This window comes from Pyrus communis, chromosome 16 (assembly GCF_041283825.1).
Source record: "Pyrus communis isolate YQ-2024b chromosome 16, ASM4128382v1, whole genome shotgun sequence".
Taxonomy (NCBI): Eukaryota; Viridiplantae; Streptophyta; class Magnoliopsida; order Rosales; family Rosaceae; genus Pyrus; species Pyrus communis.
Window position 1 is genome coordinate 1,701,484 of NC_142580.1, and position 26,041 is coordinate 1,727,524.

At 37.4% G+C, this 26,041-nt stretch overlaps 3 protein-coding genes and 1 long non-coding RNA gene across 17 annotated transcripts; 3 read left to right on the top strand and 1 right to left on the bottom strand.

Annotated features, from left to right (window-relative positions):
- The first annotated feature begins 662 nt into the window (after positions 1-662).
- On the top strand, positions 663-5,393 carry QPT (quinolinate phoshoribosyltransferase). Of its 14 annotated transcripts, none has more exons than XM_068470736.2 (12): positions 663-854; positions 1,140-1,253; positions 2,032-2,174; positions 2,324-2,457; positions 2,538-2,601; positions 2,673-2,755; positions 3,207-3,290; positions 3,423-3,575; positions 3,862-4,038; positions 4,391-4,458; positions 4,827-4,942; positions 5,019-5,393. In XM_068470736.2, the coding sequence occupies exons 2-11, from the start codon at positions 1,153-1,155 to the stop codon at positions 4,921-4,923; spliced, it is 1,104 nt and encodes a 367-aa protein (XP_068326837.1). In that variant the 5' UTR covers positions 663-854; positions 1,140-1,152; the 3' UTR covers positions 4,924-4,942; positions 5,019-5,393. The 14 variants fall into 14 exon arrangements, with proteins under 14 accessions (XP_068326837.1, XP_088543510.1, XP_068326832.1 ...); XM_088687384.1 differs by having other exon boundaries at positions 1,144-1,253; positions 4,827-4,947; positions 5,015-5,393; XM_068470735.2 differs by having other exon boundaries at positions 677-854; positions 4,827-4,947; positions 5,015-5,393.
- An 8,176-nt stretch (positions 5,394-13,569) lies between these two features.
- LOC148689808 (uncharacterized) lies at positions 13,570-13,846 on the top strand. The gene is made up of 2 exons (XR_015957785.1): positions 13,570-13,704; positions 13,814-13,846. It is a non-coding gene; the product is annotated as an uncharacterized LOC148689808 (long non-coding RNA).
- Positions 13,847-14,071: 225 nt separating this feature from the next.
- LOC137731063 (putative 1-phosphatidylinositol-3-phosphate 5-kinase FAB1C) lies at positions 14,072-21,295 on the top strand. Its single transcript, XM_068470133.2, is given in 12 exon segments — positions 14,072-14,263; positions 14,265-14,717; positions 14,896-15,690; positions 15,785-15,938; positions 16,076-16,420; positions 16,589-17,335; positions 17,429-17,760; positions 17,841-17,965; positions 18,080-18,246; positions 18,372-19,895; positions 20,030-20,296; positions 20,487-21,295. Coding segments are annotated over 12 exon segments (5,268 nt in total). The 5' UTR covers positions 14,072-14,159; the 3' UTR covers positions 20,742-21,295.
- A 459-nt stretch (positions 21,296-21,754) lies between these two features.
- On the bottom strand, positions 21,755-23,518 carry AT17.1 (plastid movement impaired protein). Its single transcript, XM_068470335.2, has 2 exons — positions 22,757-23,518; positions 21,755-21,955 (listed from the first exon to the last, which is right to left on the bottom strand). The coding sequence occupies exons 1-2, from the start codon at positions 23,378-23,380 to the stop codon at positions 21,887-21,889; spliced, it is 693 nt and encodes a 230-aa protein (XP_068326436.2). The 5' UTR covers positions 23,381-23,518; the 3' UTR covers positions 21,755-21,886.
- Positions 23,519-26,041: the final 2,523 nt, after the last annotated feature.

Consider the following 26,041-nt stretch of genomic DNA (forward strand, 5'->3'; position numbering starts at 1 on the left):
CAGTGGCACGGCGCGGTGGTCGCCACGGTTGGCCATGGAGGGGATGGCCAATGGGATAGCCATGAAGTTTATGCCAGGTGTCTCGTGTATGATAATCAAAATTGCAGTAGGTGCAGTGGAGGGGACGACAAGCAGAGGAGGGACGGGACGGGCCACGAACAGCCATGGGAACGGCAGAGAAAGCTGCAGAAAAAAAAAATTAGGGCTAGGGTTATAAACCTGCTCTGTATACCATGTAGAAAAAGGTATGTAGGCTAAAAATTATATTTGTTATTGATACATGAATGTGGAAAAATGGAAGAGAATGCTTATGGAAGAGAATGCTTATTTTTTCATTATCTTTCTCTACAAGATTACAAGGATATATATACATGATACAAATGTGTAGGTAGGACAAGGTAGCCGTCCTAGTGTGTAGGTAGGACAAGGTAGGACGGCTGTAGGACGGTTTGACGGCTGTAGGACGGCTAGTGTGTAGGTAGGACAAGGTAGGACGGCTGTAGGACGGCTTGACGGCTGTAGGACGGCTTGACGGCTGTAGGACGGCTAGTGTGTAGGTAGGACAAGGTAGGACGGCTGTAGGACGGCTTATTCTTCTAATAATAATATTATATACAATTACACAAGAACTCCAACCATATTCCTTATTTGTCTAACACTAGGATACTCTTTAGTTACGGGCTTGATTTCGGGTTTGTGAATTGTGATAAGTTGGGTGATGAGTTGGTATTGATTTTAAGGAAGTTTAAGGAGATGGATTGCTCCTCTCGTTGTTTCTCTCTCTAAAACTCGGCCGCAACTGGTTCGATTCTCCACCCTCCTCCCCTCTTCTTCCGCCTTCGATCGCCAGTCAGGTATAGCACTAACCTCCAACCCACCATACTTTCGATACTCTTTGTTTCCTTTTCTCGTTTTATGAATGTTTCTCGTGCGCAAATTAATGGAACCCATCACTCAATTTTTTGTGTTTTCATGGTTTTGTCTGTTTTTGCTTTAAAGTTTATAGCTTTAGTTCACGCTGTATTGTGGAATTATATGATGTGTGTTGTTTAAATTTGATTTTGACATCATCAAATTCCGGGCATTTCGGGGGTTGTGAATTGTGATAAGTTGAGTGATGAGTTGGTATTGATTTTAAGGAAGTTTAAGGAGATGGGTTGCTCCTCTCGTTGTTTCTCTCTCCAAAACTCGTCCGCAACTGGTACGATTCTCCACCCTCCTCCCCTCTGCTTCCGCCTTCGATCGCCAGTCAGGTATAGCACTAACCTCCACCCCACCATACTTTCGATACTCTTTGTTTCCTTTTCTCGTTTTATGAATGTTTCTCGTGCGCAAATTAATGGAACCCATCACTCAATTTTTTGTGTTTTCATGGTTTTTGTCTAAAGTTTATAGCTTTAGTTCACGCTGTATTGTGGAATTATATGATGTGTGTTGTTTAAATTTGATTTTGACATCATCAAATTCCGGGCATTTCTCAGTTGCATTACTTGTGGCTTTATGATTTTTGGGTCGTAGGTTGTATGTTTATCTCTTCCAGTTTAACAAAATTGGTGTTGCTCTGCCCATTTGCCGTTCATGGTTACTCCATTTTGTAGTGTTGTAGTAGATTTCAGAGTCAGTAGATTGCGTTTTTGTTCTTGTTAAGAGAAAGTCAATTGAATATGCTTTTGACAAAGAAAGAAAGTAGAATATGCTTTTGACAAATTTTCCGGTAGCGATGTCAACTACGACTAGTCTAGTCTCTATCTAATGGTCATTAACTTCCTGATGAGTTTATGATGAATAATGTAATCCGTGAAACCTTTTGCCATGCTCAGGATGAGCGCAAAAGTAACTTCTTTCCTCACATTAATGCGTAACATGAATCTGGGAAAGAAACTGTGTGGTTTTGTCAGAAATCTTAATTCTGTTCGTAAGTTACATTTCTCCCAATTCCATGATGAAAGTTCAGGTTTTGTTAATGTTCATAGTTGATTACATATTAGACAGATGATGTGCAATGGTTTTGACCTGTCTGGACCCGTGCAGGAAGATTATTAGAATGTCAGCAACTCAAACAGAAAATCCCAGAATATCATTTGAATCCTTGCCAATACAACCTCCTTCACATCCGACCTATGATTTGTGGGGTGTCATCAAGTCAGCCATTGCTGAGGATGCTGGGGATCAAGGTTTGAAATTTTTCTTCATTTCTAAGAACCTATTTCAAGTGGTTTTAGTACTGAGATCCAATTGCTCTGTCCAATTTTCGAATGGCGAGTGTAGGATTTCCCTCACTTTCAAAAGATATTATTTAGCAAGATTGTTGTTTCAATTGTAGGTGATGTGACATGTTTAGCTACCATTCCATCTCATATGGAAGTAGAAGCCCATTTCTTGGCAAAGGAGAATGGTATAATTGCTGGAATTGCACTTGCAGAGATGGTATTTTATGAAGTTGATCCATCTTTGAAGGTATAAAAGCACTGCATTTTGTGTACTCAACAGTTTTTGTTCTTTTCATCCTTCCATTATTGATTTACATTTCAATACAGGTTGAGTGGTCTCAAAAGGACGGAGACTCTGTACATAAAGGCCTAGGTTTTGGAAAAGTTTATGGTAATTCAGAATCTGAAGAAATTTTAGGAGCTTTTGAGAATTCCTTGAAAATTTAACAAATTGATATGCAGGACGGGCACACAGTATTGTTGTAGCTGAGAGGGTAGCTCTGAATTTCATGCAGAGGATGAGCGGAGTAGCAACTTTAACTAAGGTAATATTTTGTTTCCTTTTATGTTTTGTGCCAGCTTTGAATCTGTAATATTAGAGAACATAACAGGTATATACCATTGCAAAAGGGAGGCTCAATTTTTTCAATGTGGATCGTGATGGTAGTGGAGTAAAGCTTCCCTGTTATGGAGTCCTCCGTATCATAAGATTAAAACACTGTATAATAACGCAACTACTTAGTTGTGTCTAAATCTTTAAAAGAGGGTCATTGTTTTCTTTCACTTGGTTGTTACTGATATATGTCTCCAACTTGCTAATAATGGAGCGCTGACCACTTTGAGAAACTGCAAAGGAAATCGACAACAGAAATCAAAGTGGATAGTAGATGAGAGAGAAAAAGTATTTGAGTCATGTTATGCCTATTATATGTGTATTAATATGGCATCTTTTGTTGGCTGTGTAAAGGGACGATTTTTAATCAGTGTTTCATGCAGGCAATGGCAGATCTTGCAAGTCCTGCATGTATTTTGGAGACGAGAAAAACTGCTCCGGGTTTACGTTTGGTGGACAAGTGGGCGGTGTGGATCCTTGCTTATTCTACAAACCAACACACACAGACACACACATAAGCACGTTCTTGTCAGTTGTATATTAATTTTTGCTTGACCTTAAAAAAAAAAAAAAAAAAAAAAAAAAATCTCTTGCCCCAGGTACTGATTGGTGGAGGACAGAATCACAGAATGGGTTTATTTGATATGGTAATGATAAAAGATAATCATATATCAATTGCCGGAGGCATCACAAATGCCCTGAAATCTGTAGACCTGTATCTAGAGCAAGGGAATCTTCAGATGGATGTTGAGGTAATTTTTGCAACTCATCACATAGTTTCACTATCTTGCTTCTATCACTATTCATGACATCCCTAGTTATTTCTGAGTTTTTCACTGACATTCTGTGTGATTTAAGTTTGATATGTCCTGCATCAATCTGTTACAAAATCCTTCGCTCTCTCTCTCTCTCTCTCTCTCTCTCTAATATCTCTTGTGTGTGCATGTGGACACGTGTGAATGCTGACTAAACACAGGGACAGGATCAGCTTTCCTTGGGGAAAAAATCATTAATGGGGTATTTCGTTTTGATTCCCAGGTTGAGACCCGGACATTTGAGGAGATAGAAAAGGTATTGGAATATGCATCTCAAACAAAGACTTCCTTGACGCGTATAATGTTGGATAATATGGTTGTACCACTACCAAGTGGGGATGTTGATGTATCCATGCTCGAACAAGCTGTGAAATTGATTGATCGGAGATTCGAAACTGAGGTAGCTTAAGTTATTTATTCAGTTTTTTCTATTATCTATAACCAATGGTTTTGCTAATTTTTTTTCCTTTAGTCCTAAAAACTGATATAACTTAAAGCTCCTTACATGCACATCTGTAAAATGCTTCAAAGCATCCGATTTCTTATAACATTTGCCATGCCATTCCATAATCTTGGTGTAGATAATGTGGATTGTTAGGCTGTATGGAACTTTCCATAAACATCTTATATAGTAGTTTCACTATTTTCTTTTAAGGACTCTTTCTTTGTATCTAGGTTAAGGAAATATCTACTAATCGCATGGATTCAATTTTTCCCTTTTTATTTCTGACTTATCTGCTTCACTGCAACAGGCATCTGGTAATGTTACTCTTGAAACCGTACACAAGATTGGACAAACAGGGGTTGACTTCATTTCTAGGTAACGGCGCAGCTTCCTAATCTGTCATTAAGCCTGCTGGCTTGGCATGACTTAAGCTGTTTAGTCCGTCGTCTGGAGTTCTTTAAATGAATAGTAAATCATTCTGCCTTCTTCTTCTTGGCCATTTTATAGTTCCATTTTGATCATCCTCAATTCACATCTGCTGCTTGTAGATAGGGTGCACTGCTGCTCCGTTGAAATAAGACGGTGGCAGTGTGTAATCTCATCGTTTGAGGTTGTGAAAATTGCATCTCATTGCAAATAGGCTGGCAGGGACAACATATGAAATGATATTTTACCGATATTATGGTTCAGTCATCGTTAGTATATTCTTGGTATGGTTTACAAAGTGCAATTTATGTTTGCAGTGGTGCACTGACTCATTCTGTAAAGGCTCTAGACATCTCCCTCAAGATTGATACGGAGTTGGCCCTTCAAGTGGGAAGGCGTACAAAACGGGCATGATCGAGAAGTTATCGGCCGGGTAAGGTGGTGACTTCGAACTTGTCAACAGTTGGTACAAAACCCTCTTATGGGAGCCTAATGTATCTTATAGACAGGCATGCCCCTTTCGCTTGACCTTGTGCCGCCAGACGAGCAACATGCCCCTTGAAGTTTTGAACAAGACTTCAACATTATACTATTACGTCAATTTGAACAAGTCTCATGTCATGAATTGAGATATATTCTGCAGCAATTTCTGAAGTTTTTGATTCCCATTTGACAAACGATAAGACGACGATGATGCCGATGACGGCGCATGCATCCTTGAATAATATCGATGGATTTATCGACTTAAATAAGAAATAGTTGCTACTGTATTACGTACCTAATTGCTGTTGTACTGCAAAATACAGTAGAGCTTTGAAATATACAAAGCATTTGACAAGTTGTTTATGCAATACGATAAATAATACATTATCCATTTATCCTAAGCTCAGCTCTTAATTGTGTTTGGTGCTTGAGTACGTCAGTTTTTAGACTAAGCTAAAAAATTAGGACAGACTATTTTTAAACTTGCATTCAGCAGAAGAAAAAAAGTGGCACCTACTATTTGGCAGACAAGGATTGATTTTTCAGCTAAAATAGTTTATGAGATTGGCATAACTTTTCATTAGAAGTGGTCCATGAGATTACTCACGGCTTTACGGGAGAAGACTTCTCTGCATCTCTTGTAAGTCACCATCGTATTTTGAAGTGTTAACATGATGTTAAATGATAACGTAAAAATACACGGTATTGCGTTATTCGTTTGGAATGTTACAAACCTATAGTGATATATCGGAACCGCAAGTAAGCTCTCACCAAATTATGGGGCAATGTTCCTTTACTTTCTTTGTATTTGCACTGGTTTAAAAGTCGAAACATGGCATATGACTACATATAGCAAAGTCAGAAGTTTGGTAAGTATTAATTTAATTCTACAATTACAGTATGGATTAATGAGTTGCATTTCAGTTGTGCCTGAGATCTGACCAACCACCTGCATGAAATGCTGCCGTTAATTAATTTAATTCGCAATATCAAGGCGACCAAATTAATTTGAGTGTCCAGGTCAGTATTGCATGCCCGGATAATTTACTCTTCGTATCCGAAAGTGTAGACTGTCTAATTTTAAAATTGCAGTAGACATGCGAGTTACTTTGTGATTGATCCTTCTTTGGAGTGTGATTGTCATGGTGTTTTGTGGTTGTAACTTGTAGGCAGGAGCGGATGGACTTAGCGATCAAAGTGGTCTCAGGTCCATTCGGACTTCATAAAGTATAATGTATAATGTGAAGGTTTTTCAAGGATTTTCATTTTTGAGGACCTTTTGAATGTTTGATACGAGTTTTTTTTTTATGCCTACCAAGTATTTCATGTAATGTCTGCCGGGATACCTTGACATAGTGTTGACAACACTCGATAAATTTTCTTTGTATCATCTATCAGATTGCTTCGGCATATGTCGATATTTGTTGACATGTGCGCAACCTGATTTGACTGACGACAACAAGCTCATCAAGTGTTCAACGAAACACCTCTGTGAATAAAACTGAATTTTTTTTTACACACTTCACACTCTGTTTCTATCTAAAACTTGTATCTAACACTGTGATCCCCAATGTTAAAATTCTCAATAGACCTTCTTTTTACCCAAAAACAAATGTAGACTGTCACAATAATGTATATACATAAATATCTCACCATCGTCCAAACCTGCCGTTCCATCTTGATATATAAAGTGGAAAAGAAGTACGTTTCAATCTCTTCCTCAAGCAATATGCTACATCCTTGAACCAAAAAACATTTTGCTACTTGCTATATCAAAGTAATTAACTTTAGATTAACTTGAGTATTTTATTAACTTTTCGCGGCACATGAATCGTATCTTTCTGACGTGTAATCTTAAGGAAATCACATTATCATATCAGAAAAAGCACATTCCAAAACCGCACGATGTAAAAAGTAGACTAATTAACTTTAGATTAATTTGACTATTTTATTCCATCTCCACGGTTTATTAACCCCGTCTATCTTTTTAAGCTTTTTAGTTAAAATGGTATCTGAAATTAACATAACTCCTCGTTTTGATTTTTGAGATTTAAATCGATAGAACTGGCCTCCGAGTTTGTTCACCATCAATAATTTTGGTCATTCCGTGAAAAATCTCTGTAAATAAAGAAAAAATGACAAAAATATCCTAAATTTTTGTTAAATCATTTTGGACCAATGTTTTTAAATTAAGGGTATTTTCATTTTGATCATCATTTAACAGAAATTTTCATTGAATGACCAAAATGATTGACGGTAGATAAACTCAGGAACCATTACCATTGATTTCAAATCTCATAGACCAAAGCGAGGAGTTATGCTAATTTCAGATACTATTGTTGCTAAAAAGCCATTTTTATAACAAATAATAAATAATATATACAACTAACGTTTAATGAGATAAAAATACATATTCTCGTGACAACCTGTTATTATGGATCAATATTCCCTTAGGAAAAGGAAAAGCAAATAGAATAACATAACAAATTTGATGGACCATAGGACCTAACGTATGAATAAATAACAATGGTATACTTTTTAATTCCTAGTAATCTAGAGTACTAATCCAGCCCTAAGGTCACCTTTTACCTACTTAATTAGCAGTAAAAATATTCATAAAGATTTTATAGCTTTATTCTTTGTCATCACCAAACAAAGTTCGACGCTGAATGCCAAATATACTAAGTCTTTTCAAACATGATGAATTAGCACCAATTATTTCACTGTTTGATTGAGATATTTACCGACCGGCTAGAGAGAAAATAGGGTTAGTGGACTTCCATCCATGCACAGCCAATGTCATTTTATCAGGGCATCAAAAAGTTTTGGAAGAGGGGAGGTTATTCTATCTTAGAATTAGGACATATCATAAGTTTTTTTGAGAATTTATAATGAGGATTTTAGTTTTTTTTCTTGAATTTTTACAAATCGTTCACTAAAAAAAATTATAGGTAACCAAACTCTAACCTAAATCTTGGTCTTTAAGGACTCACGTACAGTCAATGTCATTTAGATGTTGCAGCCGACCACATATATTATATTAGGGTAAATACATGCACATATAATACACACGCTACTCTAATTTCATTGGACGAATCATTTCTTTGTAAGAGCACACCGAACTTTTCAAGGATAATGTTGAAAGATATGTACCTATACTTTTACGCATGAATCTTAGTACTTAATTTATTTAATTCTGGTTTAGGGTGGCTAATATTGTTTTTTAAGGGTGGCCGATGACAGGTTAACATCACACCTTAAATATGTTAACATCATGCCTAAGGATGCTACTCAAATATTTATTTTTTTCACCCCAATTCATGCCTTAATGTATTGTCAGTTAAACCATGTTTAGTACACGCCCTAAATATTCATTTTTCTAATGCATTATGTCATATTCCAATTTGGCTCCGCCGTAGCACGATATTGTCTGCTTTGAGCTCCGGCCACACTCTCACGGTTTTGTTTCTGGGAACTCACGAACAACTTCCCAGTAGGTCACCTATCCTGAGATTGCTCTCGCTCGAACTCGCTTAACTTCAGAGTTCCGATGAACTCCAAAGCTAGTGAGCTTCCAAAATGCCTCGTGCTCTATGGAAGTGGGCATGTACATATAAAGCACATCACCTCCTCTCCGTTGGTCGATGTGGGATGTTACAATCCACCCCCCTTAGTGGCCCGAAGTCCTCGTCAACACATTCACACCACACGACAGAGTGGCTTTGATACCATTCTGTCACATCCTAGCTCGGCTCCGTCGTAGCACTATATTGTCCGCTTTGGGCCCCGACCACGCCCTCACGGTTTTGTTTCTAGGAACTCACGAGCAACTTCCAGTGGGTCATCTATCCTGTGATTGCTCTCGATCGAACTCACTTAACTTCAGAGTTTCAATGAACTCCGAAGCTAGTGAGCTTCCAAAATGCTCGTGCTATATGAAGGTGGGCATGTACATATAAGGCACATCACCCCTTTTCTGTTGGTCGATGTGGGATGTTACACATTACTTTCATAGCTATATTGACTTTAGGGATTACTAAAAAGAACAATATTTAGCTACTCAAAGATGAGTAGGAACTTCTACTTAAAAATTTTCAAAATTGGTCATTGTCAATTTATAAAACTTCATGTTTATAATTAGAACCATTCATATTATAAATCACCTTGTAAAGATCGCCTCTGCAAAAAATCAATTAAAACTAAGGTCATTTAGTCATCAAACTGTTTAAAAACAGATGAACAATATTGGTAAAAGTATTACGAACTGTCTATGTATTTGCTACAATAAATTGACTAAACCACTTTAGTTTTAATTTATTTTTTGTAGAGATGATCTTTATAGTGTGATTCATAGTATGAACAGTTCTGATCATAAGCACAAAGCTCTGTGATTAAAACATTAAGAGTTTTTAGTAGGAGTTCCTACTCATCTTTGAGTAGTCAAGTATTGTTCTTACTAAAATAGAGCGAAGATAAGGGATTTCAAAGTACAATGGGATGGGATAATGTGAAGAAACATTTTAGTGTGCCGAGAATACGGCTTGGTACACGTAGTGTCATAATACAATTGATTATAATTTTTTTCTTCAAGTTTCCAATCAATCATATTAAAATCTCTCGTTAATGTGGGGTTTTCCTAATTTTCTTCTCTTGATAAATGATATGACATTTACAAAGTTACTTTCATAACGGATTGTTAACTTATATCATAACAAGTCACAATGATTCACAACTTATAATCAAACTCATATATGCACATATTATTCTCACATTTCTAGTCCAACTTCCTTCTCTTTTTCACTTTAGGGTTTCTTAGACATAGAGGAAACGAAACTGTGGGCTTTTGGCAACCCTAATTTGACAAAGCATTAGAAAAAGACTAAAGGAGGGGAGGTTAAGGCGTGATCGTAGTCTTATCCAAAATACAAAACAAGAAAAAAAAAGGTAATTAATCAAACAAAATAACATGTCCATGACATGGACATGAGTCACGAACGACGACGACGATGATGATGATGAAGGAAAATTGGGTAGGGGCGGCTGTATGTCCCTCTGATTCTCTTATCCAATCCATCACTCACTGTTTTTGGGTATGAATGATGGAACTTTATATGGCTGAGTATATTTTTAAGAAAATATAACCCAATTTGGTCAATATAGAAAAGGGTGGGGGAAGGATGGGGATTTGGAAAAACTATAACCGACCAAAAGAAAACGCCAAGGAGAAAAGGAGAACAAAAGAGTATGAAATAATACAAAGCTTCGTCTTCCTTTCGGTAGACCTCGGCAGCAGAAAACACTTTTGCAGATGTTGGCTTCCCACCAAATGAAATGCTTACCAAATCCCCCTCAACTGCTGTCTGCTGCAGGGGACATGACAATTGGCATCTCCCTTTTGTGCACAATATGCATGGGCACAAGAGATTTTTAGTCTTCTCGGAACATAAGTGATGTATTACATGTCGTAATATAAGTAGATGAATACGGAAAAATATATTTTCTCTCCACTTAAATTATGACCCATGGCATGGGTGAAGCTAGAAATAACATGCATGGAGGGCCAACTAAGCAATGACGGATGCAAGTCCTCATGGAATTCCAAAAAGAGTGCGCGTAGCACCAAAAAAAATTTCAATCTAAAAACTTGGCAAACAGTTACCCATTGAGTTGACAAAAAAAAAAAACTCATACTCATTATGTGCTTAGCGTACATTCCTACCGTTTAGGACATTTTTATTGTATCTTTAGGGTCAATATTGTTATAGTAAATAAGTAAATTATATATGCATAGGGCAGGGAGGTCAAATTTAATAAACATATGAGAGGAAGGAATTCTTCTTCGTGAGCTGCCTGAATCAACTCAACAACTAAACTTTGTGTTATATGCACCTCCTGGGGGTTTTGGATTAGGAGCGAGTGACAAAGTTGATGGTGGTGGTGAGTTGATTATTATTCGTTGTAGTTCGATTTGACGTCATATCGAGCGACGAAAGGCGACTGCGATTTAAGTGAGGCTCTGATTCCTGCTCATACCACCATTTTCAAGGCCAACAACTTAGGGGGAGGGGGACATGCTCCCTCTAGCCCTTAATGCATTTCGCCCCATGGTGTACGAATTAGTGCTCTGGATACATGAAAAAGTCTCTCCACGAGTCAGACATTTGGGTTCTTGCTTATCGAGATTTAAATAATACCAATCAGTTATGCCACGTGTTGAAAACATGAACTGATTTTAATCGTTGATATACTGTCAGTCTTACGTGCATCAACAACAAAGATCAAACACAAATTTTACCAATAAAAAAATTACAGTTTGAGTTTGTTTAAGTGACCCTTGTTCAAGGCTAATTATGATCCCCATCAGTAATAGATCTCTCCCTTGTGTGAGTGTCGTAATTACCATCGCCATTAACATTAGTCACATCATTCATCAAGATCTTCCCATTACAACTGGGTACCCAAGATGCCAAGCTTCCGGGTCAACCGTAGAAAATCGAGAAGCCTTGCTCAAGGAATAAGTGTTCGGGTCACAGAAAACCCGTGAAACCTGACCCACCAAACCACCCAAAATTGACACCCCTGTCGGCCCATCGCGTGCCCATATGGATACGGTTCTAGATGCCGTCACGCAGCGTGTGATACAGACGCCAAAATTCAACAAAATTCATTGCCGAAAACGGTTTTTAATCTGCACACTGATGCTGACCAATCAACGGCGAGTTCTATGGTAATAGTTAGAAAATTAAATAAGACTTTAGCCCTAATTAAGTACCACGCTGACCAATGGCGGTCTTGAATGCTAGGTTAATAAAGAAAAAAAAAATCTTCAATAAAAGCACCAAAGACTATTTTGTGGGGCCATTCGAGAGGGACGGTGCGGTGTGACGACATCATTATGTCAGCGTTTTGAACTACTAATATAATATTATATGAAGAAATTTTGAAACATAAATATGATATTAATGGTGTACTTGTTCGTTGCAAGTTTTTCTTTCAGTCGAGATTTATTTCTTTACTTGTGTAAAAAGCGTATCTTTGAAAGGAATATCTAGAAAATCTTAATTGAAAAACTTAGCGGTATAGTTAAAATAAGATTTGGAAAGATTGATTTTAAAAGACTTTAAAATCATGGTGTAGTCAGCTAGAATTTTAAAAGACTTTGAAACCATGGTGTAGTCAAAGTAGAATTTAACAGGATTTAAAAGAATGCATCGAAGTCCAAGTGTCGTCGACTAAGATTTTAAAGGACTTTTAAGGAGTTCATACAAATAGGTATTCAAAATGTCATATTAACATGTAATTTTTTTAAACTTATTTTCTATTGACGAATAATTTTTTAAATGACAAGATAATCTCTCAAAATCATTTCAATCTTTAAAAATCCTTGAAAATTCGTTTTAATGTTGTAAGGGTTCTTACAATCATATCAAATCTATCACTATAAAAGTTTTTTAAATCCTTCTAAATCCTTATTTGACTATACCTTAAGATTTTTCATTTTTTTTTGGAAAAACACTGAAAAGTATTTTTTGAACAATCACCCCTACGTTCCAAGCCAATACTTATTTAGAGTACTTCTATGACCGATTAACATTTTTAAAATTTTTACACTAAGCATAATTAGACGTGGGTGTATTATAAGGGTAATGCTAGAAATAGGTCTCACCGTCCACAATACGAAGATGGGTGCTAACATATAAGGGCTCGTTTAGAAGTACATTTAAAATGATTAAAATCGTTTTTGATAAAAATGTTTATAAAACTATTCCTTAGTAAAAATCCAAATGTATATTGGAAAAACACTTAAGTGTTTTCTGTAAGAAATATATATATCTATCTGATATTTTTTTTTAAAAAGTACATAAAAATGCCTTTGAAAATCAAAACTAATTTCATTAAAAGCGTTTTCAATTATTTAAAAAATTGCTTTTCAAACAAGTCATAAAATATGATCCATAATAAATAAAACTACTTTTAACCAATGGAGGCCGCAGGTAATTACCAATTAGGTATGAATAGAGATTATAAAAAAAAAGAAAAAATGAAAAAGGAAATAGTATAGGAGATGAAAGCGAGAAAGTGCTTTTTGAAAAGCAATATTTTAGTAGCAATGACCAGTTGGGGTGCGTAGGAAGGAAAGGAAAAGAAACAGAAACGAAGAAGAAAGAAAGAAAGAGAGAAGAAGAAAAACGAAAAACAGAAATTGAAAGAAAAAAGAAACGAAATGAATTGAAAGCGGCAAAAAATATAGATGATACAAAAGAGAAGAAGAAGTGTTGATGCAGTTGCAACCGGCGGTGGTGTTAGCGGTGGAAGAAGCGGAGAAGAAAGCGGAGGAAGAAGAAGAAGTGAGAGAGAGGCAAATGCTTTTCTTGAGATGCGAGTCGATTCCGGCAGAAAGGGAACCTTCTCCGTACTCCTCATTTTCGTCCCTTTGATCCTCATTCTTCCCAGCATTTAATTTCTTCAATCTCTCTCTCTCCTCTTTTTTCTCTCTCTACATACGTACTTCTGGTTCTTCATCTGCTTTTGCTTTACTCATACGTATTCTGCTCTTCGTCTCGTTCTATGCTGCCGTTTGCTTCCATGTCTCTTGGATTTCTCATGATTTCTCATTCTGCTTGGACTGGGCGGACTTGGAGCTTCTCCGATTGAATCGCCCTGATATGCTGCAATCGATCGCCGGATGCATTCTTGAGGACTCTGGAATCGGTTAGGGTTTCTTTACTGCTTTAAGTTTCTTCGAGTTTGTTGCTGCTGCTGCTGCTTAAGTTTTAAGCACTTTCATTGGTGATATTATTTTGGTTGTAAATACTGTCAGATTTTGTGCATCCTGAGCCGTCTGATTTCCTCCCGTGATATTGTTTTGTGTGATTCTTGGAGGAGGAGAGGAGGAGCATTTGCTTTCTGTTTTCATTCCAAATTTTTGAAAAAAGAGGAAACAGGAAACAAGGAAAACAAAATCATATAAAAGAAAGAAAAAAAAATACATCTTTAATTCCAATTCACCCACCATTTTTATTGTGGGGGATTTTATTTATATTTGTTGATTATACTGAAATTTAGACTAAGTAAAAGAATTTAGCTTTGAGGAGGAGGAGGAGGAGGAGGAGGAGGAGGAGGAAGAGCTGCTGCTTCCTTGTTATTTGTTGGGTTGTTGCCATTCTATGGGAATACCTGATCGTTCACTACTAGATCTAATAGACAAAGTTAGGTCCTGGATATCTGGAGGAGCAAGCGATTCACGGTGTTTGTCTAGCGTGTTTGATATATAGTAACGGTTGCAAGATGTGTTGTGATTGCAATACAAACACCACCGGTATTGGTTCTAGATATCACTGTCAGAGCTGTGGCAGATGGATTTGTGGAAAGTGTATTCAGGGCTCTGAGTGGGATAGCATCAAGAGCAATGATGAGGTTGGAGGGAGTACTATTAAGTTCTGCAAGTTTTGTTCTTTAGCTAGATTAAGGAAGGAAGGTGGAAGGAATAATAGTGAGAAAGTGCATCCGTCTGCCTCTCCCCGAGATAGCCCTGAACCAGCATCACCCTGTTGTAGTGCTGAAACAGTCAAGTGTTCTGTGGATAATGATGAATCTATTCACAGTGATCATTTCTCAAAGATTTTGGAAGCCCATGATTGCAGTTATTCTCCCCATGCTGTGAGGAGTATGACCTCGCTTAGTTCTCACCCATCTCCAATATCCATTCGTCACTCTATTAGCAGGTATGCTTTCATTCAGATTGCAGGTTGTGCATCATGATGCATTTTTATATAATATTTTTTAATTGGATTTCTTGCCTATAACTAATCTCTTCACCTGCTATACTATTCAAATTTTAAATATATCTTTTTCATTTGATGTCAAAATATCCTTTCATTAATTCTCTGTTTTGTGATGTAGGAGTGACGAAGAGGAGGCAGAGGATTCTGGAAAGAACTTTTGCAGTCCTTTAAGTGAATATTGTGATGACAATTCGGACATAGATTTAAGTAGTGTTAGTTCTAGAAAAGAGTTTTTCAGGTCAAGGTCACTGGGATCCCATCATTTTGATTGCCCGTCTAGAATTTATTATACTTATAGTAGAGTTGGGCATTCTGTACTGCAGGGGCAGGAGGGAATCCCTGTGTCTCAGACTGATGGTCCCCTTGGTCAACAGACTAAGGCTGTTTTAAAAAGGCCTGAGAGAGGGAGCGAGGATCCAGATATTACTGATGATTGCTCTGATGACGCGTCAGTTATCTGTAGTCAATATGAGAAGTCACAGAGGCCACTGGATTTTGAAAACAATGGTCTCATCTGGTATCCCCCTCCGCCTGATGATGAGAATGATGATGCAGAGTGTAATATCTTTTCTTATGATGATGAAGATGATGATATTGGAGATTCCGGTGCAGTTTTTTCATCAAGCAGTAGCCTTTCGAGCATGTTTCCTGCAAAGGAGAAACAGAATGAGGGTAACAAGGAACCACTTAGAGCTGTGGTACAGGGGCATTTTAGAGCTCTTGTATCACAACTGTTACAAGGTGAGGGTTTCATGGATAAAGGGGATGGAGATGAGGACTGGCTTGACATAGTTACAAAAATTGCATGGCAAGCGGCAAATTTTGTTAAACCGGATACAAGCAGAGGAGGCAGTATGGATCCTGGTGATTATGTGAAAGTTAAATGTATTGCATCAGGAAGTCCAAGTGACAGGTATATTTTCCTTGAAATTTTATTTGACGTTTTGCATATCTCTGTGCTAGTGACAGGTTTATATCTTTAATTAAAACATTTTGGATTTGTGCAGTACGCTTATAAAAGGAGTAGTTTGTACAAAGAATATAAAGCATAAGCGCATGACCTCACAGTACAAAAATCCTAGATTACTTATTTTAGGGGGAGCACTTGAGTATCAGAAAATTCCAAACAAGTTGGCGTCTTTCGACACATTACTGCATCAGGTTTGTTTTTCTCCTTTCCAATTCAACAGTTCTCTCTCTCTCTCTCTCTCTCTCTCTCTCTCTCAGAGAATTGATGACAATTTTTTGTAACATTAAATTCCTTATAACTGATGTATTTCTTACTTTTTTTTGGACAGGAAAACAATCATCTTAGGATGATTATCTCAAAGATAGAGGCTCATCGCCCCAATGTTCTGCTGGTAGAAAAAAGTGTATCTTCGTATGCTCAAGACTACCTGCTGGAAAAGGAAATATCGTTAGTATTGAATGTTAAAAGGCCATTACTGGAGCGTATAGCACAATGTACTGGTGCACTTATTACTCCATCAATTGACGATATCCCTAAGACTCGTTTGGGGCATTGTGAGCTGTTCCGGTTAGAAAAAATTTCTGAACAGCATGAGCCAGCCAATCAGTTTAACAAGAAACCAGTGAAAACCCTGATGTTTTTTGAAGGGTGTCCAAGGCGTCTTTGCTGCACAGTAATGTTTTCCATATACATCATTTTGTTATTTCTTTTACAGTCCGAGTTTCTGCTGTTTGTTTAATTGTGCTCATTGCAATTTATTCATAATCTACATTCTGATAAAGCATAAAAGGTTTTTAGAGCCTGGTGGGGTGATCTCTTATCTTGTCAGTTTCTGTTGTAGGTTCTGCTGAAGGGTGCTTGTGTTGAAGAACTAAAGAAGATCAAGCATGTTGTCCAGTATGCAGTGTTTGCAGCTTACCATTTATCCCTTGAAACTTCCTTCCTTGCTGATGAGGGTGCTACTCTGCCGAAGACGACTCTGAGACACCCAGTTACTATACCAGACAGGACAACAGCTGATGCAAATTCAGTAATCCCTAATTCCCATGCTTTGAGCAATTCCCAGGCTGTACCTTTTACTTCTGTTGAAGATGATAATATTTTGGGTCTGAAGCCGGAAATTGAAGGATTAGAGTCTTTGCCTGGGCATCTTTATCATGGACTTGATTTTCCTGTGTCTAATGGTGACTTTGTGATTGGAATTACATCTTCTGATGCTTATACTGATGATATAGGAAATAATGTGATTTTGGGATCCTCATATCAATACAAGGATATAAATGGGGTCACAGTCCATTCTTCTGAAACAAAAGACCTTTCCCAACCAGAGTTGCAAGAAAACTTGCCTCATGACTGGAGTCAACACGAGGATAATGAGTTGACAAACTCTGAAAGGATTGATCACAATCAAGTTTCAAGTGAGTACTTCTCTTCTGCTGACACTCATCAGAGCATATTGGTATCCTTTTCAAGCTATTGTGTACTGAAGGGAACTGTTTGTGAACGCTCCCGACTTCTGCGCATAAAATTCTATGGTTGCTTTGATAAGCCACTGGGCAGATATCTTCGTGATGACCTATTTGATCAGGTGATTCGTTGTAACTTTACTGCATCCCTCCTTAATTTGTTTTGCTGATTATGAAATGGAATTAAAGTTAATAATAAGGTTTGTAATTGGCAGACATCTTCCTGTCGGACTTGTAAAGAGACAGCTGAGTCTCATCTTCTATGTTACACCCATCAGCAAGGAAACCTTACCATTAATGTTAGACGCCTTCCTTCACTAAAGCTACCTGGGGAGAGAGATGGTAAAATATGGATGTGGCACCGGTGTCTAAGGTGTGCCCATATTAATGGAGTTCCACCAGCAACACGTAGAGTAGTCATGTCAGATGCTGCATGGGGGCTTTCTTTTGGAAAGTTCTTGGAACTGAGCTTTTCAAATCATGCAACTGCAAATCGTGTTGCTACTTGTGGCCATTCATTACAACGGGATTGTCTCCGTTACTATGGGTAAGTACTAATAGATTTGGAGTGTTATTACTTTTAGTGTACTAAATGATCTTATTTTGAAAAAATGACTTGTATTACAGGTTTGGAAGCATGGTTGCGTTCTTCCGATATGCCGCAATTGATATTCTTTCTGTCCATTTGCCACCTTCAGTGCTTGAATTCAATGGCCAAGTCCAACCAGAGTGGATAAGAAAAGAGGCAACAGATTTAAGAATTTTAATCTAATTCTTGAATAAACTCTTGATGGGTGGTGAATGACGAACAAGTTTTGTAACTGCTGGTTATGAGATTTCAATTCTAATAACCTGGATTGTTTTGCAGCTTATGGGAAAAATGGAAACCATATATGCAGAGATATCTGATGTACTCGACTTCATGGAGGAGAAAAATAGATCTTTTGGATGTGAAATGTCAGGTACAATTGAGTTACAGCACCACATCTTGGAGCTGAAAGATCTGCTTAAGAAGGAAAGAAATTACTACATTGTAAGTGCAAAATTGAGTATCGCATGTGACTATGATTGGTATCACATGTTTCCTGGTCCAGGGTTCATGTTTACCCTTTGTGGAATCTTTGTTTTCCTAATCTAGTCTACTTGCTTTTTCAATAGGGTTTTCTGCAACCTGCTTTTGTGGAGACTTCTGAACCAGGGCAAATGCCTGTTGTAGACGTTCTGGAGCTGAATCGCTTGAGACGTTCTCTTTTAATTGGTTCTCATGTTTGGGATCGCCAGCTTTATTCATTGGACTCACTGCTTAAAAAGACTCCTGTTTCCATGGCTACTGATGGGGATGTATCTTTTGCCCACCTGCAAGAGTTGATAAGTGATCCATCTGGTAAGGATGGCAGTCTTGACTATGGCTATGAGGATCATGTGTCTGAGTCTTCAAAATTCCAAGTGCCTCCTGGCAATGATCTACCAACAGATAAAGAACCTATTGTACCACCACTCGAACCTTCTGAAGACGTATCACACCATTATAGCCGAGAGGACGAGATGCATTCCGATAAGGAAATTGTTAATAAGACATCCTGCAAGGGCTTGTCCTCCCTTAAATCTACACTGTCTGAGAGAATAGATTCTGCATGGACTGGGACTGATCAACTTCTGGTGAAAGCTCAACCACTTGGTACATCATATTTGACCGAAGTTCAAGCTCGTGCTTTCAAGCATACTGGTCAAAATGATGATCCCCCTCTTAGGAGGCTAATGTCGCCAGTGAGAGTTCAGTCTTTTGATTCTGCCCTAAGATTCCGAGACAGGATTAGGAAGGGATTGCCCCCTTCTTCATTGCATTTGTCGACGCTTAGATCATTCCATGCTTATGGAGATTACAGGAGTATGGTGAGAGATCCTGTTTCTAGTGTAAGAAGGGCTCTTTCCCAGGCATTGCCACACGAGGCACAAAAGTTGGATTCAATACTCAATTCCACACCCTCATTTGTCTCCTCTGCATCTCAAATAGCTGATGGGGTTCGGTTGCTGCTTTCCCAGACAAGCAGCAATGACATAGTCGTTGGTGTTTATGATAGCGAACCCACTAGCATAATCTCATATGCCCTTAGTTCCAAGGATTATGAGGACTGGGTTGCTGATAATTTGAACGAGCGTCAGGCAGGCTGGAGTATTCATGAAAGCTTTAAAGAAGATTCTGCAGCTTCTATCTTTGCACCCTGGCAGTCTTTTGGCTCTATGGACTTGGATTACATCCATTATGGAAATTATGGATCTGAAGATACTTCAGGTTCCATGGGCAACCTGTTTGCAGATGCCAAAAGATCTCCACATTTGAGGATATCTTTCGGGGACGAGTCCTCAAATGGGGTAGGAAAAGTGAGATTTTCTGTGACTTGTTATTTTGCAAAGCAGTTTGACACTCTTAGGAAAAAGTGCTGCCCCAGTGAAGTGGATTTTGTACGATCTTTGAGCCGCTGCCAGAGGTGGAGTGCACAAGGGGGAAAGAGCAATGTATATTTTGCTAAATCTCTGGATGATAGATTCATCATAAAACAAGTCACAAAGACGGAATTGGAATCCTTTCAGGAATATGCACCTGAGTATTTTAATTATTTGACAGATTCCCTTAACTCAGGAAGTCCAACTTGTCTTGCCAAGGTTCTTGGTATATATCAGGTAAGGCTTCTTCTCTGATTCTTTATTTTTATATATTTTTTACTTTGTTTCATTGTTATGTTATGTCTGTGCGGGTCAGTAGTGAGCAGTAGCTTAAATATTCGTGTGATCTTATTATACTGGTGTATTGGCAGGTCACTGTTAAACAGCTGAAAGGTGGGAAGGAAACTAAAATGGATTTGATGGTGATGGAGAACCTTTTCTTCAAAAGAAACATTTCAAGGGTGTATGATCTCAAGGGGTCTACTCGATCCCGTTATAATTCTGATACAACAGGGGGAGACAAAGTACTGTTAGATATGAATTTGTTGGAATCATTACGTACACAACCCATATTTCTTGGAAGCAAAGCAAAGAGAAGCCTGGAGAGAGCTGTTTGGAATGATACGTCGTTTTTAGCGGTATGCCTTCACCCCCTTCCCCTTTGCTTGCCTTCAGCTTTAGATGTTAATCTCAAGATAGTTAAAACAAATTTTCTTCATGTTGCATCTATTCGATTAAATTTCTTTAGTGACACTTATTTACAAAGTTTATTCGATACTAAACTATTACGAACGTTATAGCTATTAATTTCTGCCAATGCCTCTCCAGTCTGTTGATGTAATGGACTACTCGCTGCTCGTTGGGGTGGACGATGAGCGGAAGGAGCTGGTTTTGGGGATCATAGATTTCATGAGACAATATACATGGGACAAGCATTTGGAGACATGGGTAAAGGCATCCGGAATACTTGGAGGTCCGAAGAATGCTGCTCCGACCATTGTTTCCCCGAAGCAATACAAGAAACGATTCAGGAAGGCGATGACCACTTATTTTCTCACCGTGCCTGATCAATGGTCGTCATGAACTGTTCGTACTTCGCATCGCGCTGCATTTTTTCTCGTTCACAGAAGATGAGTTCACTAATAAGTTTAATAGGGGAATTATTATTTCTGATACAGAGAGAGGAGGGAAACCCCTCCATCTTCGTCTTCTTCTTCCCCTTTCTTTTTGTATATGGGGTAGAGTTAAATTAACCCACATGAGATTTGTTACCGCTGTAATTGTGAAGAGTTGGTAACTCTTCTTATTTTCTGTCAAAGTTACCAACACTGTAGGATTAGCCATGTGATGTAACAGACAAATGTAAATTAAATAGGAAATGGATCATCTCCAGATCTCTTCTTTCTAATTCACCAAATCAAGAAATCTGCGCCGTTGAAAATTGATCAAATGGCTACAAACAGGAGCCCATGTTAAAAGTTATAATAACTTTAGTTGTTGGATCAAATTTCAACAATACGGATTTTCTGATTTGGTGAATTAGGAAGAAAGGATCCGAAGAGAATCCCTTTTCAATTAAATATTTGATCAATGGATTTTCTGTCCACGTGCTTCATCAGTAAAATATCAATTTTTTATTTTTTAGTCTCTTGAATTGTAATGCTCTGAGCACGTGCATCTTTACTTAAAGATTGGTGGATGAAATTCCTTGAGCACATGTGAATTGTGATCTTTGGAAAGTACTTTTCGTATAAAGAAATTCTTTAATATTTTGATGCCAAATTATTCGGCTTGACAAGTTTGCTCGTTACTGCATGTGGTGGTTCAATAACAGTTAATAAGGTGTTGATTTTCATTTACGCGTTTTGAGTTTGAAACATCACTTTTCATAAATTTTTGTAATAATTTTCAACTCTTCTCATCTTTTTAATAATAATAAATTGAAAAAAAAAAAGTTCACTTACTACCGATTGTGAGAAATATGAGATAAGTTCATAAAGATTACGAAGATTATGATTTCACAAAACTGTTCGTGAGTGCAGATATAAGTTAAATCAGTTAGTTAGGACTCAAAGAAACAAGAAGATAAAAAATTTGACTACAATTTATGTATAATTATACAGTATAATTAACTAACTACACATGCTTAAAGATAATCCTCAAATCAAATCCTCAAAAGTGTGGTTGATGGGACTGCGCAGACTGAAGTAGAGTACTAGAGCTACCGGCTACAGGCGCTGCTCATCGCTACTTGTTAAGATCTCTCCTTCATTGGCTGGTCGGAAACTCACTCGTTTCTGCACGATCCAATACAAGAATATTTCAATATATTTCTCTTTCTTAATTATTCTAAAACAATAATTAGACATAAACACTTGTGTACAAATTAGATTATCGTCACTAGTACTATGATTCAGTGTGAAAAGCTTGACTATCTATGCATATTTTCAAAATTGCCCAAACTTTGTAAAATAACTAACACCATGACTTAAACATATTTGGCTACCGTTTTTACCTATCTGTCGGTACGACAATTGAGTAAAAGGGTCAGCAGATGAGATCCCAAATCATGATAGCTTTGTCAGCTGTGGAAATATTTCACTCTGAACATGAAAGGTAGGTGCAAATTAAGGTAAGATTTGGCTTATGCTTGAAATGCATAATGCTAACTAAGTTCTATGGGGAAGGTTGGATAATTGGGTACAACGAGTTCAGCTATATGACATTACTAATTCACGTATTATGATATGGGTGGATAATATGGCTCATGTATAATCGATGTAGAGTATAGTATTGAAACTAATTTCACTATTTATGATTAACAAGTGATCAGTTAATAGTTATAGTATTATGTGCCGGTATGACTGTGAAACCGAAAAACTTATTTATGGGAGGGTTGAGCTTTGAGCTCATACCAAGTCTTAAGGAAGTCGTCCCTTAAATCCAGTACCTAAAATTGACTTAATATTAAAAGTACTCAGTTGGGTGTACCAACATTTCTATGCGTTAGGTTCACGCAACCAACCTAAACCAGAAATGTCAAACAGCACCACTCAACATGGCACAAAAACAGGATCTATGTCTCTAAGAAACCCTACCTGAATCCGATCACGCCCCTTGATTCCTTGCGACCCAAGCAATCTTCCTCCATCCTTCCAATGCATTTGCGGGTTCAAACTCAAACCTTGATCATTGCCCTTCACGTTGTTGGTGTTCACCATGCAAAGATCCATAATCTGCTGAGCTGCCTCCCCGTCGTCTCTACTTTGCCGCATCAATTTCTCCACATCTTCCCTCGGAAGCCTCATCCTCACGCGCACCGCCCCATTCGCCTCCTCCTCGGGCACAATGCTTGCTGTCGATGCCGATGATTTCATAACCGAAAGGCCCGAAACCGACCTCCGAGAGAGCATTAGGCTCTCGAGCCTGTCCTTAGCACTCATGTTTATTCCCGATCGAACCCTTCTCTGAAAAGTCTCTTTTTTCACATCAACCTTTGGCAACTCCACGAGAAAATACAACCTGTTAGGCTCAAGCTGTTCGTAGGGTTCCAACGGCTTTGCCCGAACCCCGAAATGCTTCACCTCCGATGATTTTAGCAAAACATGACCTGGGAAATCCTTGACAACCTCACCAGCTTGCACTGGTGTCTTCAACTTGAATGCCTCTCCATTAACTTGCATAACTTTTGCACGTTTTTTGCCTCCCAAGCTGTTTCCCATAGCTATAGCTCACTGACCAATTAATTTTGGATTCTGTTTCTGGTATGATATATATTCGGATTCTCTGAACAAGAAAGCTTGTTTTTTTATATTTGGATCGATAACTAATGTTTTGAATTGGCCTTTTATCATATGCCAAAAGGCTAAAGCTCTCACGATGGTGGGAACAAGAAAGAGACGTCGTTTTAAGGGTAGTAGTTGTTGTAAAACGACTAATTTTAGGGTTTTGACTTTTTTATTGGTCAATAACTTTAGGATTTTGACTATGGCATAAAGTACGTATAGTTTCACTTTCGATCCTAAATTTCTAATTTTTTTTTAGCATATCAATATTTTCATATTAAGAGGAGAGGAAGTTTAGCTAAGTCACACAATGGACAACCTAATTTGGTATTTAATTCGCCAACTATGAGATTCGAACCTAATATCGTTCACTTTCAAGTGAAAAAGAATATCATCAGACCATAGTATTGAGTTGATTAATTATCATCCTTGGAGTTTATGCTTTTTAGATATAATTTCAACGACCTTATATTCCAAATTTTAGAAGATAATGTTGGCCAAAAATTGTGATGTGTGGAACAAAGGTGATTGCATAATCATATTTTGTTCTTATTTCCAAAGGTAAACAGTACACGACAATGTGATCATGTGAAAAGTTGATCACGGAAAATCGTGTTAGGAAAACGTGATTTCATCACCATCGGACTATAATCCTTGATTAAGCTCGTGATTTGTTTTTGTCAAATTAACGAAGTCATTAGAAACTAAAACATTTCTACTAATCATGTGTAGAAATACGAATTCATCAAAATTATAAAAGCAACAATCGAAAAAGTAAAAATTAAAGCGAACTTACCACAAACAACTGAAATATCCATATTATCACCTAAAACTAGCCTAATCCGTAATAAGATCATGCAACCTAGAACAAAAAAAAAACACGAAATTAAACGATACGCCTAAATCATGACTAGCACTGGGAACCAATCCTGGCTCCAATAGAACTCACCACATCTAACAATGAACTTGTTGGGTAGATCAGGAGATCAGTAATCAGTGATTAAACTCATTTGCGTGATGTGGCCTAGTAGTCTAATACCGAGTCCAAAATGATGGTCCATTCATCAACTTGGAAGCAATCAGTAATCTCCAACAAGTTTTCTACGACGAGGAAATGTTGAAACTCCACTCCACTGACTCAGAAAGCTAATCTTCCTGCAGCTTCGTATATATCTGATTGCATGCGGTTTCTTTTCTAATTCAAATTCCACATGCAGAAAGGTTGCTACGTACGTACGTATTTCAACTGCCATTATCCATCAGATTTGGAATTTGGAAATAATCACGCAATTATAAATGTAGGAAAGAAAAATGCCTGGAAATGTAGAACATGGGAAAATTAAGCTACATTGACAAGTCAAGCTTCAAGGGAGCATATGCCTTCTTTCTGTTCATAGTTTTAATATAATTGGTCCGAGGCTTCTGTTCTATATATCCATATATTTTTGAAATTTGCAGTTAACTTATCATTACAAACCCCTTATTATTAAAAATAACAATAAAAGAATAATTGTCGGCAGAAGGCAGAATTTTTTTTTCCTTTTTATTAGAATGGACCAAGCCCAACAATGCTTTATGGTAAAAAATGTTGAACGGTCAAGCATCAACGCATGCAAAAATGAGTGTGGCATAGATGAGAATGCTTCGTTTTTTGGTTTGTGGGCCATGAGAAAGGACATGATTAAGAACGAGGTAAATTAAGAGTAACCGCAATTAAGGATAAGGCGAGAAAAAATCCGTTAAGGTGGTTTAAGCATGTGAAACGAAGACCTACATATGCTCTGGTTAGAAAATGCAATTACAAGACAGAGGCTAAAGGGAAAAAGGGTACATAAAGACCAAGGAAAACTTGGATTTAGACTTCAAAAAAAGACATGAAGTATTTGTTGTATTTGAATGAAACATAAAGCTTAGGTAGGAACTGAACACCTTCACTACTTTGTACATGTTTAATATACATATTAATTTTAAAAAAAAAGTTATTAGCTCTCGCATCAGTCTAAAATAGTCATCTGTCGCTATTCCCTCTCTTAATTTTCGATTGAAGAAAAACTTAAGAAAAGGACAGATTAACAATGGTTAAGTGTTAAGAACAATTTTCTTTTAAAAGTTATGAATTTAGACCGACCGAAACAAGAAGACCAAAAAGGAAAAGTAGAGAGTAGAAAAGTCACGTAACTGTTGGATTTTCGTTTTTGTAATGTAGCGATTGGTATTGTTTTCGCGGCACAAAGTGGACTAGTTTGGTCACATTGATTCATGTTTGATCTCATGCCTTATAGTTCATACCGGATTAATCGACCAAAAGGTGCTAAAATACAATTTTAGTAAGAAAAAAAAAATGAAATTTTAACGAAATACTTTCGATACTGTTGACTTCTAACGAAAAACTACATTTCTATATTTCCTTGGTACTATTTACTATATCTTTATTTGTCATTTTTCATTAAAACTAAAGTTTTTTTTTTTTTGAACTTTTTGTTAGTTTTCCTAAAAAAAAGAAGGAAAACTAATGAAAATGACTTGAAAACTTTGAGTTTTAATGATAAGGAAAAAATAAAGGGTAAAGTGAATAGTATCATAATTCATTTTTTAGTG